Source organism: Notolepis coatsorum, assembly GCF_963971535.1.
Source record: "Notolepis coatsorum genome assembly, chromosome: 17".
NCBI classification, from domain to species: Eukaryota; Metazoa; Chordata; class Actinopteri; order Aulopiformes; family Paralepididae; genus Notolepis; species Notolepis coatsorum.
Genome location: NC_140181.1, coordinates 29,635,695 through 29,652,923, shown reverse-complemented (window position 1 = coordinate 29,652,923; position 17,229 = coordinate 29,635,695). Strand labels below are relative to the sequence as shown.

The 17,229-nt window shown below is 44.9% G+C and overlaps 1 protein-coding gene across 1 annotated transcript in view; it reads right to left on the bottom strand.

Moving 5' to 3' along the window:
* The window catches only part of LOC311243989 (uncharacterized protein), a gene marked incomplete at both ends in the record, with an annotated part of 36,982 nt that extends 19,974 nt beyond the window's left edge, over positions 1-17,008 (bottom strand). The window contains 3 exons of the mRNA XM_084333397.1: positions 15,739-16,021; positions 16,231-16,357; positions 16,771-17,008. Coding sequence (XP_084189523.1) covers positions 15,739-16,021; positions 16,231-16,357; positions 16,771-17,008 — 648 coding nt within the window. The remainder of the gene's footprint in view (positions 1-15,738; positions 16,022-16,230; positions 16,358-16,770) is intronic.
* Between the last annotated feature and the right edge of the window lie 221 nt (positions 17,009-17,229).

Here is a 17,229-nt window from a genome sequence, read left to right as displayed (position 1 = left end):
GATTCATAAATAGGCCGACAAATGACAACGTTCTAGAATATTCCAGTAAAAGGCGATTATCATAGAATGTGTTGTTTAAAAAAAATAAAAAATCTGCTTTGACAATGTTGACTGGAAAATGAGTCTTTGATAAGCGACGGGCAGATTAGACACATAGCCATAATTTAAAACATAGATTAGGCGATATTAACGTTAACACTTTAATCGCCATGGGTTAAATTCATAATTTACCATCCCTCGCCAGCTCTATTTGTCTATGGAGAAGTTCCCCTTCTTTGCAGGGCTATAACTTTTTAAATTCTATTGCTACATTGCCATTATTGTGGCCCATTCAATGTCCTATATGTATTGTTCAGGGTGTAGCAACGTTAAACTTTTTCATTCACATATTCATACTAAAATATGGTCTAAAGTATAAGTATGTTTTTATCGTTTTCTGCAGCTTTCTTCAGAACGTGATTTATAGCCCTAAATGCATTATATTGATGATCAGATACAGTTTGGTAGGAATCTGTGCGAGATGAAAAATTTCAACTGGACGTACTTCTAGAATGATCTACGTATGATCTGATGATGACCGGATGGGCGGGGGATCGTTTATAATTCCGTGGGCAGCGTTAGATGATTCATCCAGAGCGGATCATATGTTCATCATAGCAGTTTATATGGAATACGTTAGAAAATAACGCTGAATCTTACCGTATGTTCCTCGCGCCGTTGGACGATCAGCGTGGAGTAGACCGTTTTCGATTATGGGATGTTGATCCTGATTAACCATTTCCAGGTTGTATAATACTATATACGTCCAAATAACGTTGTTTATTGAGTTAGGGCGAGCGATTGATCATCCAGTGTGTTGAGATGGAGTCCGGCTACCGATCGCGAGTGCCCGGAGCACATATGGATGAGCACTTCCTGTTTGGCGTGCCCCTCCCTCTTGGCCGATCTGCCGATCGGCCACCAGATGGCGCTCTCGAACTGTTAGACAGTTGAGTGGAGCTCACCAGTACATCTCAGGGCTCCGGAAAGGAAATATGATTTCGATGACAGATTTTGGAAATATTGACATCAAAGACGAGTTACGGCGTCTTCGGCAGAATGAGCATGGCTAGGAATGACGTCTTAACTCGTCATCGGCGATCATAGTGTTAACATTAACCTACCCAACCTTCCGGTGTGCGGCGCTCCTCTGTGTGCGACGCGTGTAGCTGCCGGTTGTCTGAGTTTGTTTGTTTGTGTTTAGTAGTGTATGTGTTTCTTTCTCTCCATGTTTTAGCACCCAGTTTATGGACAATATGAGGGCGTTTGTGGATCTGTTTGTGCTTGTGCTTATTTTCATTTTGCTCCACCGTCCTTGTACTTGCACGGAGCCACAGAACGGAGTAAACACATACGGTTGCCATGGCAACTCGCCCGGCAGGATTACATTCACCCAGGAGTTTCTCCTGTCACTTCGGACAAGGGACAGCGTTACGCCGGAGGATATTCCACCTGAGCTTCGCAGAACTGTCACCAAAGCCAGAACCACTAATCGGAAGAGAGGGAGAAGAGGTGGGATTCGTCGGAGACTCAAGAACATGAGCCTCCAAGACCGCCGCAAGCTGCCAGCTCTTCCTTCAATCATGCTCTGTAATGCACAGTCTCTCCGCAATAAGATGGATGAACTGCAGGCCTGGGCCAAATTTAAACATGAAGTGAAGGACACCTGTTTACTGGCCTTCACTGAAACATGGTTAAATGACCGTGATCGGGACGAGGACCTGTCACTTAGTGGGTTCGGCGCTCCGCTTCGTTTGGACCGATCACCGGAGATCACAAACAAACGACGGGGAGGTGGTGTGTGCTGCTACATCAACCAGAGGTACTGTAATACCGTCGTGATTCGGGAGAAGATTTGCACACCTGACATTGAACTTTTGACTGTTTCACTCCGTCCCTTCTATTTGCCTCGGGAGTTCCCACAGTTATTTTTTACTATTGTTTACATTCACCCTCGCACGAACGCATCAGCTGCTTCCAAGCTGATCGCTGACGTCACGCACCGACTCGACGCAATCAGCCCAGAGGCTCCAAAATTCATCCTTGGTGATTTTAATCACTGTCGCTTGAACACGACTTTGAGGACATATGAACAGTATGTAACCTGTGCCACCACACAGAGGAACTCTATCATAGACCTGTGTTACGGCTCAGTGAGCGGTGCTTACAAATCGCTACCACTGCCTTCCCTGGGATCTTCCTACCACAACAGCGTGTATCTGATTCCCATGTACACACCCACTTTCAGGCGGCTTCCGCGGGTGGAGAAACCAGTGAAATGCTGGTCGGAGGACAGCATCTTCTCCCTTCAGGCCTGCTTCGAATGTACAGACTGGGACTGTTTCTTTGCCGCATGCGGCGATAACATTAATGAACTTTGTGACACTATCTCCTCATACATCACATTTTGTGTAGATTCCATTATCCCGAGTAAAGTGGTTATTTATCCAAATAATAAACCTTGGATAACCGTGGGCGGCTAGGTGGTGTAGTGGGCAAGGCACTCGCCACCAGTGTGGAGACGCTAGGATTCGCGTGTTCGAATCCAGCTCTCCACATTGTTTTCAGTTTAGCTGGTCGTCCGCAGTAATACACATTGGCCGTATTACGGGGAGGGAAAACTGAAGGGTGGGGATCGAACGTTGTGAACAAGCGACTCCTACAAGTCGGTTGGTGCGCCTGCGCAGTAGAATCAGGAAGTGTCGGGGGCAGCGTGAGCCTCCCACGCGTTACTCCTCGACACTGAGAGATCGAGCTGCGCAGGTGAAAAGATGCGACTGCTGTTACCTCAAGTACCGGAGGGGACTTGTGCTATGTATGACTTAGTCCACATTGCAGCCGGCTTGTGGGAGGCAAGAAACAGCGTTCGTGACAGGGGAGGGTTGAATTGGATGATACGAAATTGGGATGGGAGAAAATATAGAAAAATGGGAGAAAAAGTGGATAAAAAAAAAAAAAAAAACTTGGATAACCAATGAGTTAAAAGCAGTTATCAATAAAAAGAAACTGGCCTATTGTACGGGTAATGCCCTAGAGAAAAAGGCTGCTTCTAGAGAAGTTTGTATTGCTATTAAGAAAGCCAAACAAATGTATAAGGACAAGATAGAAGCTCAATATAGCAGTGGAGACCTCAGAGCCGCATGGCAAGGTATAAAGAACATGGCTTCCATAAATACAAATACTAATACTGGGAGGAATAAATCCACTACTATTAGAGGAGTAAATAGCACTGACTTGCCAAACACTTTTAATTCCTTCTTCTCCCGCTTTGAAAGTTCTGACTTTTTAGAGAAAATCTCTGCATGCATGGAGTCCCTGGAACCCCAAAACGAAATGGTTATTTCCCAAGATTGGGTCACAGTATCATTTAAAAAGGTTAAACCAAGAAAAGCTGCTGGCCCAGACTCGATATGCGGGCGCACCCTGCACCACTGTGCTGATCAGCTTGGTTGGGTGTTTTCTAGACTCTTCCAGATGTGTGTATGTGATCTAGGTCAGATCCCCACATTATGGAAGACGTCAACCATCATACCCATCCCTAAGTCAAAAGATTCAAAAGAATTGAAGGACTTTAGACCAGTGGCGCTTACCTCATTAGCAATGAAGGTTTTTGAGACGTTTTTAAAAAACACTACCATGTCTTTTATTGAGGGTAAATTAGATCCCCTTCAATTCGCATATCAGCCAGGTAAAGGGGTGGAGGATGTTATGCTCTTCATCTTGGACATTGTGTATAAACACCTGGAAACACCTGGAGCTCATGCTAGACTTTTATTTGCAGATTTCTCCTCTGCTTTTAATAAAATGCAGCCCCACATTTTAATTGAGAGGCTTGACTCTCATTTTAGTCTCCCACACCAGCTTCTCATGCTGATTTTAAATTTCCTCACTGAGAGGGTCCAGCAGGTCTTTGTCAATGGGCAGATGTCCAACATGTCGATTTCCAACACTGGCTCCGCCCAAGGTTGCGTTTTGTCTCCCCTTTTATTTATTATGTACACGGACAGCTGCAGATCGCTTCATGACCAAAGGCATCTGGTTAAGTTCTCAGATGACACTGTCCTGGTATCCCTACTGCAGCGCTCCGAAACTGATCATGGACCTGTACTTCACGACTTTGTGAATTGGTGAGATGATAATTACTTGGACCTCAATGTCTCTAAGACTAAGGACATGATAATTGACTTCAGACACAACCCCGATCATCAAGCCAGTGTAGCTAGTGTAATTCACGATGAGGACGTCCAGACTGTTGAATCGTACAAATACCTGGGAACTGTGTTTGATTGTAAACTGAAGTTCAACCTAAATACAGAGTCTATTGTTAAAAAAGGTCAGCAGAGGATCTACCTGCTGAGAAAGCTGAACTCTTTTAATGTTAGTGCGAAGATCCTGAGCACTTTTTATAGTTATTTTATTGAAAGCCTCCTAACTTTTTCTTTTATCTGCTGGTTCAGTGGCCTGTCCATTAAAGATAGGAACAGCCTACAGTATATTGTGAAAGTGTGCTCCAAAATAATTGGAGTAAAACAGAGAGACCTATGTTCTCTCTGGACGGACCAGGTGGTCAAGAAGGGGACGAGCATCACAAATCAACCTCTCCATGCTCTGTCTCATCGGTTTTCACTGTTGCCTTCTGGCCGCCGTTATGACGTCCCACCAAGTAGGACCAACCGCTACGCCAAATCTTTTGTCCCCTCGGCTATCAGACTTTTAAACACAGACAGTAGTCATTTTAAGTAGCCTTTTGCACTTGGTTGTCTGTTTTTACTTTTACTTTTATTGCTGGATTGTATCACATGGAGTGTTTCTCTTTTTATTTGCCGTGCTGTCGTTGAGATGTTTTGTTGTTTGTTTGTCTTTGTTGCTTGTTGGTGAAGCTGCAAATATGAATTGCCCCACGCGGGACCAATAAAGTTGTCTGAATCTGAATCTGAACATTGGAGTGGATTTGGGCATTCAAGGGGGTAAAAAGGAAAACACGGACTGGCTCTCAAAGTGTTAATCACTAAACAATGCACAGACTATAAAGTATATTATCTTGTACCTCACCTGCACCTTTGTGTATACTGTTTACTTAATTCATAGTCTATAATCAGATTAAATTGTTTATTGCCTATATTTATTGTAACCTATATTATGACTGATAGGGCATACATACCCTATTCTGCACCTTTGTTTGCACTGTTTTCTCATATTTTATATTCAGATTGTATTGCCTATATATGTATGTATTTCTTCTATTACCCTGCCCATGCCTGTACCTCCCATCCCCCATATTGCTATGCTGCCTGAATTTCCCCAAGGAGATCAATAAAGGAATATATTATCTTATCTTAGTCCTTGTGTCAAGAGCTCAGTCAATCAACTAGATAATGGAAACTACTTTTAACAAATTAAGTAATTAATCAAATGTTTTGGGTAGTGTGGTGACCGTTTTCTGTTCAGTAGCCTAAATACAATGTAGTCTTTCCCCCTGGAATCAAAGGCTTAAAAAACTTATGAATGGACCCCATATCTGTGTGTGTGGGATATATCATACTGCCATTTTGTGTGTGTGTGTGTGTGTGTGCGTATGTCTGTGTGATACATTGTATTGTCATGCGTGTGCGTGTATGTCTGTGTGATACATTGTATTGTCATGTGTGTGTGTGTGTATGACATGTCTGTGTGATACATTGTATTGTCATGTGTATGTCTGTGTGATACATTGTATTGTCATGTCTGTGTCTGTGTGATACATTGTATTGTCATGTGTGTCTGTGTGATACATTGTATTGTCATGTGTGTGTATGTCTGTGATACATTGTATTGTCAAATTTGTCATGTGTGTGTGACATGCCCATGCTGTTGGCGTCACCAGTGCATGTGAGCGGATCGGAGCGTGAGCGGCGCGGGGAGCGGAGCGGCCGGTTTTGACGTGAGCGAGGAGTGGGTTTTAAAATGAGTCGGCGCGACGTCCGGAGCGAGAGTTCTCCTCCGCTCCAATCCACTCCAGGCCGCTCACAGTGGTTTAACACTGATGTAATATATACATGCAGTACAATGCCAAAGCAACAGATGGCGATGTACAAACATGAAGGCCATTTTCAACCAATGAGAAGGGTGAACCTGTGATAGGCTGTTCGTTCAGGCTTTGTCACTGTAGAGACGCCCACACTCACTCCAGTTAGAAAAAGTATATCGACGCCATTGTTGTTGACGTTAGCTTACATGCTAACGTTAATGGCAGCGACCGTAGCATTGTGGCTCGGCTAGCCTATCATCGCTTAATAGAGATAGTGAATGGATAAACAACGTTATTTAACATTGCAGAATGGCTACAATTACAATGCGGCTCAATACAAACAATTGTTAAGGGGCCCAGGGGGTGTAGACTGTTGTAGTTTGAGCTCATTTACACCATGCTCCAAAAAAAGAAGAAAAAAAACTGCCGAGCGATCTGGCGCGGGGAGCGGGGAGCGCTCGATTCAAGGTGAGCGGGGAGCGAGCGGAGAGCGACTTGGGGGCGGGGTCAACATGAGTGATTAGCGGAGCGGACCAAGCTTTAAAGAGCGAAGAGCGGATTTCTCGGCCGCGCCGATCCGCTCACGTGGACTGGGCGTCACACAATGACAGCTTCACATTGGTCAGCTGGGCCTGTGTGTGTGTCAGGGTTTCCGTTAGAATTTTTTTTTGCAGGTCTGAGTGTCCGGTAGATTTCAATCTACCGGACAAATGGGATAAATTCCGGTCAGAGTTTATTGAGCTTAAAAACAATTGATAGGCCTATATAAAGAATGACATCATCAAGGCATTTATAATATTTTAACTTAAAACTAGACTACTTTTGCGTATATACAGTCATTAATATATTCCAAATAAAATAAGTCCCTCGAGACTGCGTGCTGCTGCCGACTTGAGGTGTCGGTGGGCAGTCTGCCCGACCTTAATGACAGCAGTCTGTTATAATCACATTTTTATGAGCTAACGAATTCCGTTATATTGGACATTTGTATTAATTATATCAAGCGAAGAACTGAGAAATTTGGCAGAGAGACGGCAACATTATCATGGGTTTGCGCCGTGATGTATATCTCCACCTCCCAACGACTTGGTGCTGCTGCTCATAATGTCCGGTGAAAATAATTCCCTCTAAGCACAATTTGATTATTTGAATTGTATTAAAATTAGAGATGTTCCGATACCATTTTTCCCTTTCCGATCCGATTCCGATACCTAAGCTTTGGGTATCGGCCGATACCGATATTTATCCGATACCAGTGCATAAAAAAAAAATTATATAAATTATACTTTTTTTTTCTTTTTTTTTTTTCAGATACTGTTATACTGTTTTTTAGTAATAACTAGAACGTATGGTATTTATTCAACAACAGGTGATTGTATAGATTTGTATTAGTATCATTAATCAATGAGTATGGGCTGCAGCACTGCAGATATACCCTACTCCAATGATCCACACGGACATTAAACGGTGTTGCACTCGCTACTCAGTGGCTCTGCAGATATACCCTATTCAGTCTGTAAGCTAGTGGCAGATAGAACGTTCATGTTGTGATTTTTGATGCAAAATAAATATTCAACATTCTCTTTTGAAACTCCGCCTCAGACTCTTATCCTTTGGCACTTGCTGTACTTTGCTTGCAGGTCTGCAGCCATTATTGCTGGATTATGTGAATAGCACCAACTTTAGACACGGTAACGTTATCAAGCTAAGCTAACTGACCTAGCTCGCCTTCCCGCATCGACATTAAGATAACGTTAGTAATAGTCAGCTAACGCTAGTCCGTAGCTACTTAACTTAAATACAATTCACCGTGGGTGCATTATTGTTGATAGACGGTCACGGACAGTGTTAGGTCCTGGAGAAAGGACAGGCGATCATCTGATTTGATGTAACGTTAAAAGCGGATGTTGTTCCAACTAGCTATCTTTCCAGCTAATGCTATCATAACACCAGCCAAACACATCCCGATTCCCGTCCGAGCTCCCCGTCACACCGCACTGTCGGGGACAATGGAATTTAAGAAAGTGTATCTGCTGTTAAAATGACACAGCATCACACTTTAAAACATGTTCATTTTATAATCCTCACTCTCCGCAGGACTCGGCAGGAGATAAATTACATCATGGGATCGGAGGCTAGAATTTACGTGTACTCGCCGATACCGATACTAGCATTTTAGGCAGTATCGGCGGCATTTCCGATACTAGTATCGGTATCGGAACAACTCTAATTAAAATAGGCTAAAATTAAATAGCCTATGCGATGAACGAAACAATCATTACATTTGTCGTTGCTTCACCAAGCAGCCGGTCAATGACATCCTGTGTCAGCGAGCTGGCAGCTGATATATCAGCGCGAGCCGGCCGCAGTTAGTTTGCAAGAAGCATCCAGCTGCAGACCCGCAGAGCAGCTTTCCAGGTCTGGGGACCGCACTGTGCCAGCAAAGCTGGTGGGTTCTGTGGGTCTGCAGCTGCATGCCTTCCGCAAATCCAGCAGCAAGCTCTCACTGACACAGCGTCGTCATTACCAGACCGGCTGCTTGGCGAAGCAACGACAACAAACGCAATGATTGTTTCGTTCATCGCATAGGCCACCCAACTCCAGCCCATCCAAATACAATTCAAATAATCAAACTGTGCCCAGAGGGAACTATTTTCACCGGACACTATGACCGGAGAGATTAAATTTGTCGGACTTCAACAGATTTTGCCAGTCAAATACCGGTAATTACCGGCTAACGGAAACGCTGGTGTGTGTGTGCGAGAAAGAGAGTGGAGGACATGGAGGGAGGGAAAGAGGAGGAGAGGGAGAGAGATATAGAGGAGAGAGGAGAGAGAGACAGATAGAGGATGAGAGGGAGGTAGAGGACCAGCGCATATCAGCCCAGCGCATATCACTGGCCCTGTGTGTGTGTCTGTGTCTCTGTGTTGTGGCACCCCAGTGCCTCTGGCAGAGGGAAAATGGCCTACATCAGAGACCCTTCCCCCAAACCAGGCTACTGGGGAAGGTAATTGAGGGCAGGTACCTCCCTAATTACATGCTCACACTGTGGAACAGGTGAGCTGCATCACTAATTAACTGGTGGGGTTTTAAGCAGGGGCAAACAGGAAGAACGGGGAGGAACGAGACACTCGGGTCAGGGAAGTCACCGGAGGACTGAGGGAAGGTGGACGAGAGCAGCAGCGCGGCTTTTTGACACTGGAGAGAGGGAGTAGCAGGCCATGCCGCGGGTTCGTGGGGGGCGGCTGTCGTTTGGAGAGGAAGACAGAAGTGCTGATTGTTCATGTGGGAGGGTGGATATTGAGAGGTGCGCCGAGTGGCGGCGTCTGCGTCCGTCGGAACAGTGCCGCGAAGACTTGCGTGGGAGTGGTAGTAGTCGGTGGTGGGAGGCGCAGGACGTGGCTGTGAGGGATCAGGCACAGCAGAAACCTATTGATTGGTGGCCCCGGCCTGTGAACGGCTATCCAGGGTATTGGGAGGATCGTGATGGAAGTAAATGGTGTGAGGGGGGCGAGGAAGATAGCGGTAGGGATGAGAATGACCATGACGACGGGAAGGGGACGGGTGGGGCCAGTATGGAGTGTAGTGGGGAAGAGAGTGGGGGAGAAGGGTGGACGAAGGTGGAGAAGAAGAGTAGGGTAAGTGAGGGGAAGGGGAGTAAGAGGAAGAAAGAGAGGGGAGATAGCTTGAGTGGGTCAGAGGATGAGGGTGGAGGAAAGGGTTTTGGAGGGTTGAATGTAGTGGTGCGTTTTGAGGGAGGAAATGGGGTTGGGGATATAGAGCCGGACCAGCTGTCGAAGCTCATTAAAGCGCAGTTAGGTGAGGTAAGGTACGGGAAGGTGTTGAGGGATGGAAACTTGTTTATAGCGTGTGTAAGTGTAGTGCAGGTAGAGAGGGCAAGGGAAATGAAGAGCATTGGGAAAGTGGAGGTCTGTGAAGTAGGGATAGTAGGGGAGAAAAGGGATAGTGGGTGCAAGGGGGTGGTTGGGGGAATTCCAATTAAGGTTAGTATGGATCAGCTGTTAGGGGATTTGAGGAGTGACGAACGCAATGGGAAAGTTAAGAGTGTAGAGAGGATGAAGAGAGGGGCAGAGAAGGAGGAGACAGGGACCGTAGTTATTCAGTTTGAGGGTGAGGTTAGTCCGAGAGTGGTGTTTTTAGGGTATTTGGCATATAGGGTTAGGGAGTTTGTGCCAAATCCGTTGAGGTGTTATAGGTGCCAGGAATTTGGTCATGTAGCTAAGTGGTGTAGGAAGGGACAGAGATGTGGTAGGTGTAGTGGGGAGCATAAGTATGGGGAGTGTGAGCTGGGAGTGGAGCCAAAGTGTTGTAGTTGTGGTGGGAAGCATAGTGTAGCGTATTGGGGTTGTGAGGCGATGAAGCGAGAGGTAGTGGTCCAGCAGGTGCGAAGGGAAGGTAGAATTTCATATGCGGAGGCAGCTAGGAAGGTAGGACAGGGACAGCAAGACAAGGGACGGGGGATTAGGGAAGGGCAGTTGGCAGTAAGGATAGTGCAGGAGGGTCAGGGAAAGCAAGGTAGGGGGCAGGGTTTTGAGATAGGGCGTCGGGTGGTAGAGGAAGTTCAGGCGAAGAAAGAGAGGGTGTTTAGGGAGAAGTTAGGTATGGTGGCCTTTGTGGCAGGAGTAGTGAATACGACAGCGGCGGTTAGTAGTAGGACAGAGAGGACTAGGTTGATAGTTTTAGCAGCAGTGGGACACTTGGGTATGGAGGGGTTGACAGTGGAGGATGTTTTGACGGAGTTAAACAGGGTGGCTGGTCAGGTAGCGTTAGGGAAGGGGGGTGTGAGTGAGCGAGTAGGACAGAGTCAGGCCACGGGGGGCGAAGCATGTGTCACAGAGGGGGAGTCAGTCAGGAGGAAGCAGTGTTAGCTGCACGTCATTGGACAATGTGGGGGAGGAAGGATTCCAGTAGATGGCGGTAGAGTAGAAGGAGAAGGGAACTTGTGAGCAGATAAATCTGTTAGGCAGCAATACGCCGGAAGGTGTCCAGTCTGCCGGAAAGTACACGAAGAAGAAGAAGAAGAACGGGGAGAAGGAATATAGTGGTAAGAATTAATGGTGTGTTTAGTAAGGAATATATAGTAGAGAATGGAACTCCACAAGGAAGTATTATTAGTCCAGTGATATTTGCGATAATGATTAATGATGTTTTTAAGAACTTGGAAGGATCCATTAAAGTAGCACTGTTTGCAGATGATGGGGCTATAGGGAGCGAAAAGGCCAGGTACGTGGCGCACTGCATCATGGGTAGAGGGGGAAGGTGCAAGTTCAAGTCGTCGCAGTGGGTTTTATTGTCATGGCGGGTGATTTAAAAAATGTATCGGGTGATTTAAAAAATGGATCGGGCAAAGAGCAAGTTACAGATTCCCTACAGAGACAAGCTGGACCCTGTTCCCAAGGTGCGCTACTTGGCGAAAATGAAAACAATCGGTGGTTTGGATCCTTATGAGCACAAACAGTGGACAGGTGATTTGAATGAGCTTCCTCCATTATCTGAAGCTGAGCTTGTACTGTACCTAGTTAGTGGAGTTAGCTACTACACAGGTGATGAATTCCGGAATATAAAATCGCTGAGTGCTCATGGTCGAACAAACTTTGGATGGGTACAGGACCTGCGCATTTTCAAAGTCAACAACCAGAGAACTGTTGTCATCTCAGAGGTATGTCACCATCACACACACACACACACACACACACACACACACTACAGATTGTCTTACACAAGTCATATCTTGTTTATGTTCCTGTTGTACCGGTATGTCATGTATGTCTCTGTGTGTCATGTATGTCTTAAATGTCATGATTAGATTAGTTGATAGACGCGATCTTTATTGATAATGAAACAGACTAGATCCATAGCTCCCTCTAGTGCCCATGTAAGTCACTTGAGGCTGTCAAATGTAAACAAGACTTTCTCTGGTCTGCATCTCCTTAACAATTGTGTGTATTGAGCTATACTGTACTGTACCCATTCTACAATCTGGTAATAAAAATGTTCAATCAATCAATTCACCTAATGTTAGTGTACAGGGACTGCAGATGTAAATGAGCTCATAGCAATATTGGTACAATACATTGCACATTGTCCCTTCAGTGGCACTGTTTTTGCACTTTTTGATTTTAGCCTGTGGTGGTGATTAGCTGTTAAAGTGAAGCTTCTTATGAGTGTTGTTGTTTTAATTTATTCTATACTAATTTCAATTATATTTGTCTTAGGTTTTGCACTCTCAGCGGCTAAGGGAAGCTCCACTCCAGCCATGGGTTATCCTTCATTCAAGTGGCAAAGTGGAGACTGCCCATTGCACATGCATGGCTGGCGTGGCAGAATCTTGCACACATGTAGCGGGTCTACTGTTTAAGATTGAAGCTGCAGTGAGGATAAGGGGATCAAAGACGTGCACTGATGTTGCAGCCTACTGGATGTTGCCTGCTAATTCAAACAAGGTTGAAGCAGCAGCAACCCACAACATCGACTACTCTTCTGCTGCTGCAAAGAAGAAGGGGTTTGACAAGCTCATCAGTGGAGAGGGAGGAGTGCCAGGGATCCGGACCCGTGTCGGCGGTACATGTCCGAAAGCGGACGACCCCACACATACGGACATGTCATTCTTTTTAAAGGCTCTGCACACTGCCAAGGCTGTTTACAACATCGGATCGGAAGAGTACCATCGGCACTATGCAGACCCTGTGAAGCCATGTATAGTGCCGAAGTCCCTACAACTCCTTCGTGACCAGGGAAAGGATGGCTGTGAGCTGTCCGTCCTTCACCAGTACTGTGAGGGCCTCAGGCATGCAGTAGCAGTATCTGAGACTCAGGCAGCAGCAGTGGAAAAAAAGACGAGGCAGCAATACAAATCCTACGGCTGGTATACATTTAGAGCTGGAAGAATCACAGCTTCGAAGATTCATGACGTGGTGTCCACCAGTCTCACCAAGCCAGCCATCTCTACTGTGAATGCTGTGTGCTACCCAAAGAAAACTAAACTTGAGAAAATTCCAGAGGCCATGCAATGGGGAATAGAAAATGAGGAAAAGGCAAGGCAGACCTTCATAACAATGATGGCACCCAAGCACGAGAACCTGACAGTGGAACAATGTGGGTTTGTAATAAATCACTCATTTCCAGAAGTTGGTGCATCCCCTGATGGGCTCACTCACTGTACATGTTGTGGGAAAGGCTGCCTGGAAGTGAAATGCCCATCCAAGCACCGCTACAACACTATCCTGCAGGCTTCTGAAGATAAAAGCTTTTGCCTTGAATGTACAGACGGGATGTTTAGCTTGAAGCGGGCACACAAATACTACAGGCAAACACAAACGCAGATCTTTGTGACTATGTCCAACTTTTGTGACTTTGTTGTGTGGACGACGAAAGACTGTGGTGGTGCGACTCATGCCAGATGTGGACTTCTGGACGACACTACTAGCAAAGGCACAGGATTTTTTTTATAAAGTCTCACTGCCTGAGCTTGTAGCTTGTCACTACACCAGAGGAGTCTCCAAAGATCCACCTGTACTGCCAAATCCACCTGCTGCTAAGCCTAAGCGTAAGCTTTTAGCAGAGGTACAGCAGTCTGCCACAAAAGACAGCTGGTGTGTCTGCGGAGGGCCAGAAGAACAAGATGACATGGTGGCCTGTGATGGTGAGAACTGCAAAATTGTGTGGTACCACCTCACGTGTGTGGGACTTACTCACAGTCGTGCCTCAAGTGAGCCGTGGCTCTGTAGCGCATGCCAAAGAAAATAATGAAGTAATAAACTCAAATCTCAATTGCACTGAGTTGAGATTTTTACAACTGTGACCTCACATCCTGACACATTGTCATACTGACTGTTTCGTTACATCTGTTCTAGCAATGTTGTACCAATGTTTACCACTGTTTTCCATATGTTCAAGTTTCTCATATTGTTGTTATATGCTGGCCTGGCTGTGCAGTAAATACCATATAATGGTATGGTGTTAATGTTTACCAAGAGAGTAAGCCTACCTCAGAATTGTATAAAACGAAGTTATTATTATTATTATTATACCAGTATTGTGATTGCACTATTTTACTTTTTTTGACCACCTGTAATTGCACTGTTTACTACCGTATTTCATACAGTACTTGGTTGGTTTCAATAAATGAACCCAGTACATTTTACTGGGTTCAAACTGACACAAAATGTTGATTTATTCATTATGATCCGTTTGAAAATTTGAAATATAGGCCCCTCTCTTATACATGCCTCCTCCTAATACAAGCCTGGTATCCGCTACAGTTGAAACAAATACAAGCCGGGGTTACTATTAGAGGAATTACGGTATGTACAATGTTCGATGCAGACTAGAAGTAACTGAGTTACCATACAATATACTATGCAGTATACTAATATACAATGCTATATTACATCTGTTCTAGCAATGTTGTACCAATGTTTACCATATGTTACGGTTTTACCAATCGTATGCTACAGCAGTAAAGGTGTTAATAATTGGAATGGTTTGAAATATTTTTTTTTAGAAATCATGGAATTAATGTAAAAACACAAAGTATATTTAGATTCAAAGGCAATTTTAATATATTTCAATGAATACAGTTTCTCTCCTGTGAAATACAGTTAAAGCATTAACTTTTGACAGCCCTAGTATTTACAGGACATAACATTGTTCAAATAACGTTGAAAACATGACAAACTGAATTTAAATAATCCACATCAGTAAAACTAAGAGGCCTTGATTTTCCATTTTAGCTTTAGCATAACAGATGTATTACCCTCAGTACCTCACTCCATCTCTCCCTCACTATCTGGTAACTCATGGTCTGGTGGTTTCATAACAACACTGTGGCACATATTCGTTAAGGCACAGCACATAGTCACAATCTTGTCAATGAAAGAAAAGTCCTCGCCTTCAAATGGAACCAGCAGTTGGACTGGTATGGTATTATGTAGCATGCGATACTTATTGCGTACCAAACCAATCACTCTTTCAACATGGACCCTGAGGTGAGCTATTTGCCGTGTCTCTTCTACAGATTTTGGATCCATCTGGGCACGTCCTCTTGTGAATCCAGGGATTTTCACCGATGCACACATTAATGAAACATGGTCCCCAATGTCAAATCCACGGTCTGCTAAAACCAAGTCTCCAGGCAACAGTTTATTGAGGAGACCACTGTTCTCAGTCAGATGCTTGTCACTTACACGCCCTCCCCACCCTTTGGAAATTAAAGAGATAGACCCTTGTGGTGTAATGCCAATCAGGTACTTAACAGTGTGCTTTTGCTTGTAGTGGGAATATGTCTGTGCCTGCGCTTTCAGATTTGATGGTCTCTCAGTGCCAATTTCAAAGCAGTCCAGAATAACCGCAACACGATTGCCAAAAGCCTCTACAAACTGATGTGGCATGGTTAGTTGGAGGCAATGTCTACTCGGCCAGTGTACCAACTCTGAGAGGTGATGATGTAGTACACATAAGGTCTCTCTAAACACGGTGGCCACTGTTGTTCGGCTTACACCGAAGAGGTGTGCAAGGTGCTGTTGCGGCAGATTCAGCCTCAGCCGCATCAGAGTTAGGAGAAGCATCTGGAAAGGAGACAGTTTTCGGCCTGCCTTTGTCAGGCATGGAATAACTAATGTGTGCAAAGCCTGCAGCAAGGTCCAATATGGAAGGCCAGTGTAGAATCTAACCTTCACATCATCATCTTTCAAGGACTCCGCACTCATCTTCACCTGGGACAACTCTTTCCTCAGTGTCATGTTCTCCTCGAACAAGCAGTTCATTTCATCACGCATGGACTTCATTTCACCACGCATACGGTTACACCCATTGCATTCCTCCTGTTCCATGTGGTCCTGTAGTGGAGCTTCGTCCACCTCTGACATCTGTGCTGCTTCAACTGGTGGTGTAGCTTCATGCACCTCTGACCTCTGTGGAGCTACTTCTGGTGCTGCAGCTTCATCCATCGCTGGTCTGGGAGAAGCAGATTGATTGAACATTTTATTACTAGATTGCAGAATGAGTACAATACAGTACAGCTCAATACACACAATTGTTAAGGGGATGCAGACCAGAGAAAGACATTCGTCTTGTTTACATCAGGGTCCCCCATTTTCAATTCATCATAACATATATGACATACAGATAGACAGTACTGTAACATCTAGACATTTATGACATACCGGTGTAGCTGTCTCTTCGTTTTCCGGGTAAAGCGATCAGTGTGTGTTGCTTTGACCTCTGTGTGCCCGAGGTCAACAGAAGGTGCCCAGTCTGGGTGGGTTTCATACATTTCATATGCCGGTTTCCCTGAAAAACACACAATTTCTTTGATTAGTTATGTAGCTAAGCAGGACTTGGGATTGTATTATGAGCCCCATTAGCTGGCAGAACATCAGCTACTTTTCTTGGGCCAAAACTAAAAGCACAACAGAACAGACATTACAAAGACAGCATTATGGAAGCAGGCTACTCTCTCATGATTCCATCTGCTTCCATCATGAGAGTAGCCTGCTTCCATCATGAGAGAGTAGCCTGCTTCCATCATGAGAGAGTAGCTTGCTTCCATCATGAGAGAGTAGCCTGCTTCCATCATGAGAGAGTAGCCTGCTTCTATCATGAGAGAGTAGCCTGCTTCCATCATGAGAGAGTAGCCTGCTTCTATCAAGGGGTAACGTTAACCCATGCATTAACATAGCTTTCTTTTTTCTTCTACAACTTACCGGAGTGAAAATGTCGTGAACATACCATGTTTTCAGAAATTGTGTTGAAGGTGATGTTAGGTCGTCTTACAGCCGATACCCACGCCATTCTACGCTTCTTTGTTATGACAGAGATCCGAGGTCCCTGGTTTGTTTTCCAAGTTGGAAAAGAGAAAAATCTAAGGCCATTAGCAATCCGTTTCCTATGCTTGTCATAAGACCGATTGTGGCAGTCCACAACACAGCAGTCCCGCACCATTTTAACGTAACGTTACCTCGGGAGAACTGTAAAAAGAAATGCGCGAAGACGTATTTCCCACTGCGTTCATTCATTCATTCAACTTCTCACCCGGATATCCACAATGCCTTGCGGTTTTTCTATAACCATACGTCACACTTTCGTTCTCTATATGGAAAAGGGGGAGGAATCTCAACTATATAGTACGTAAAATGCAAGAAGCAGTAAATGAAGTAAAAAGG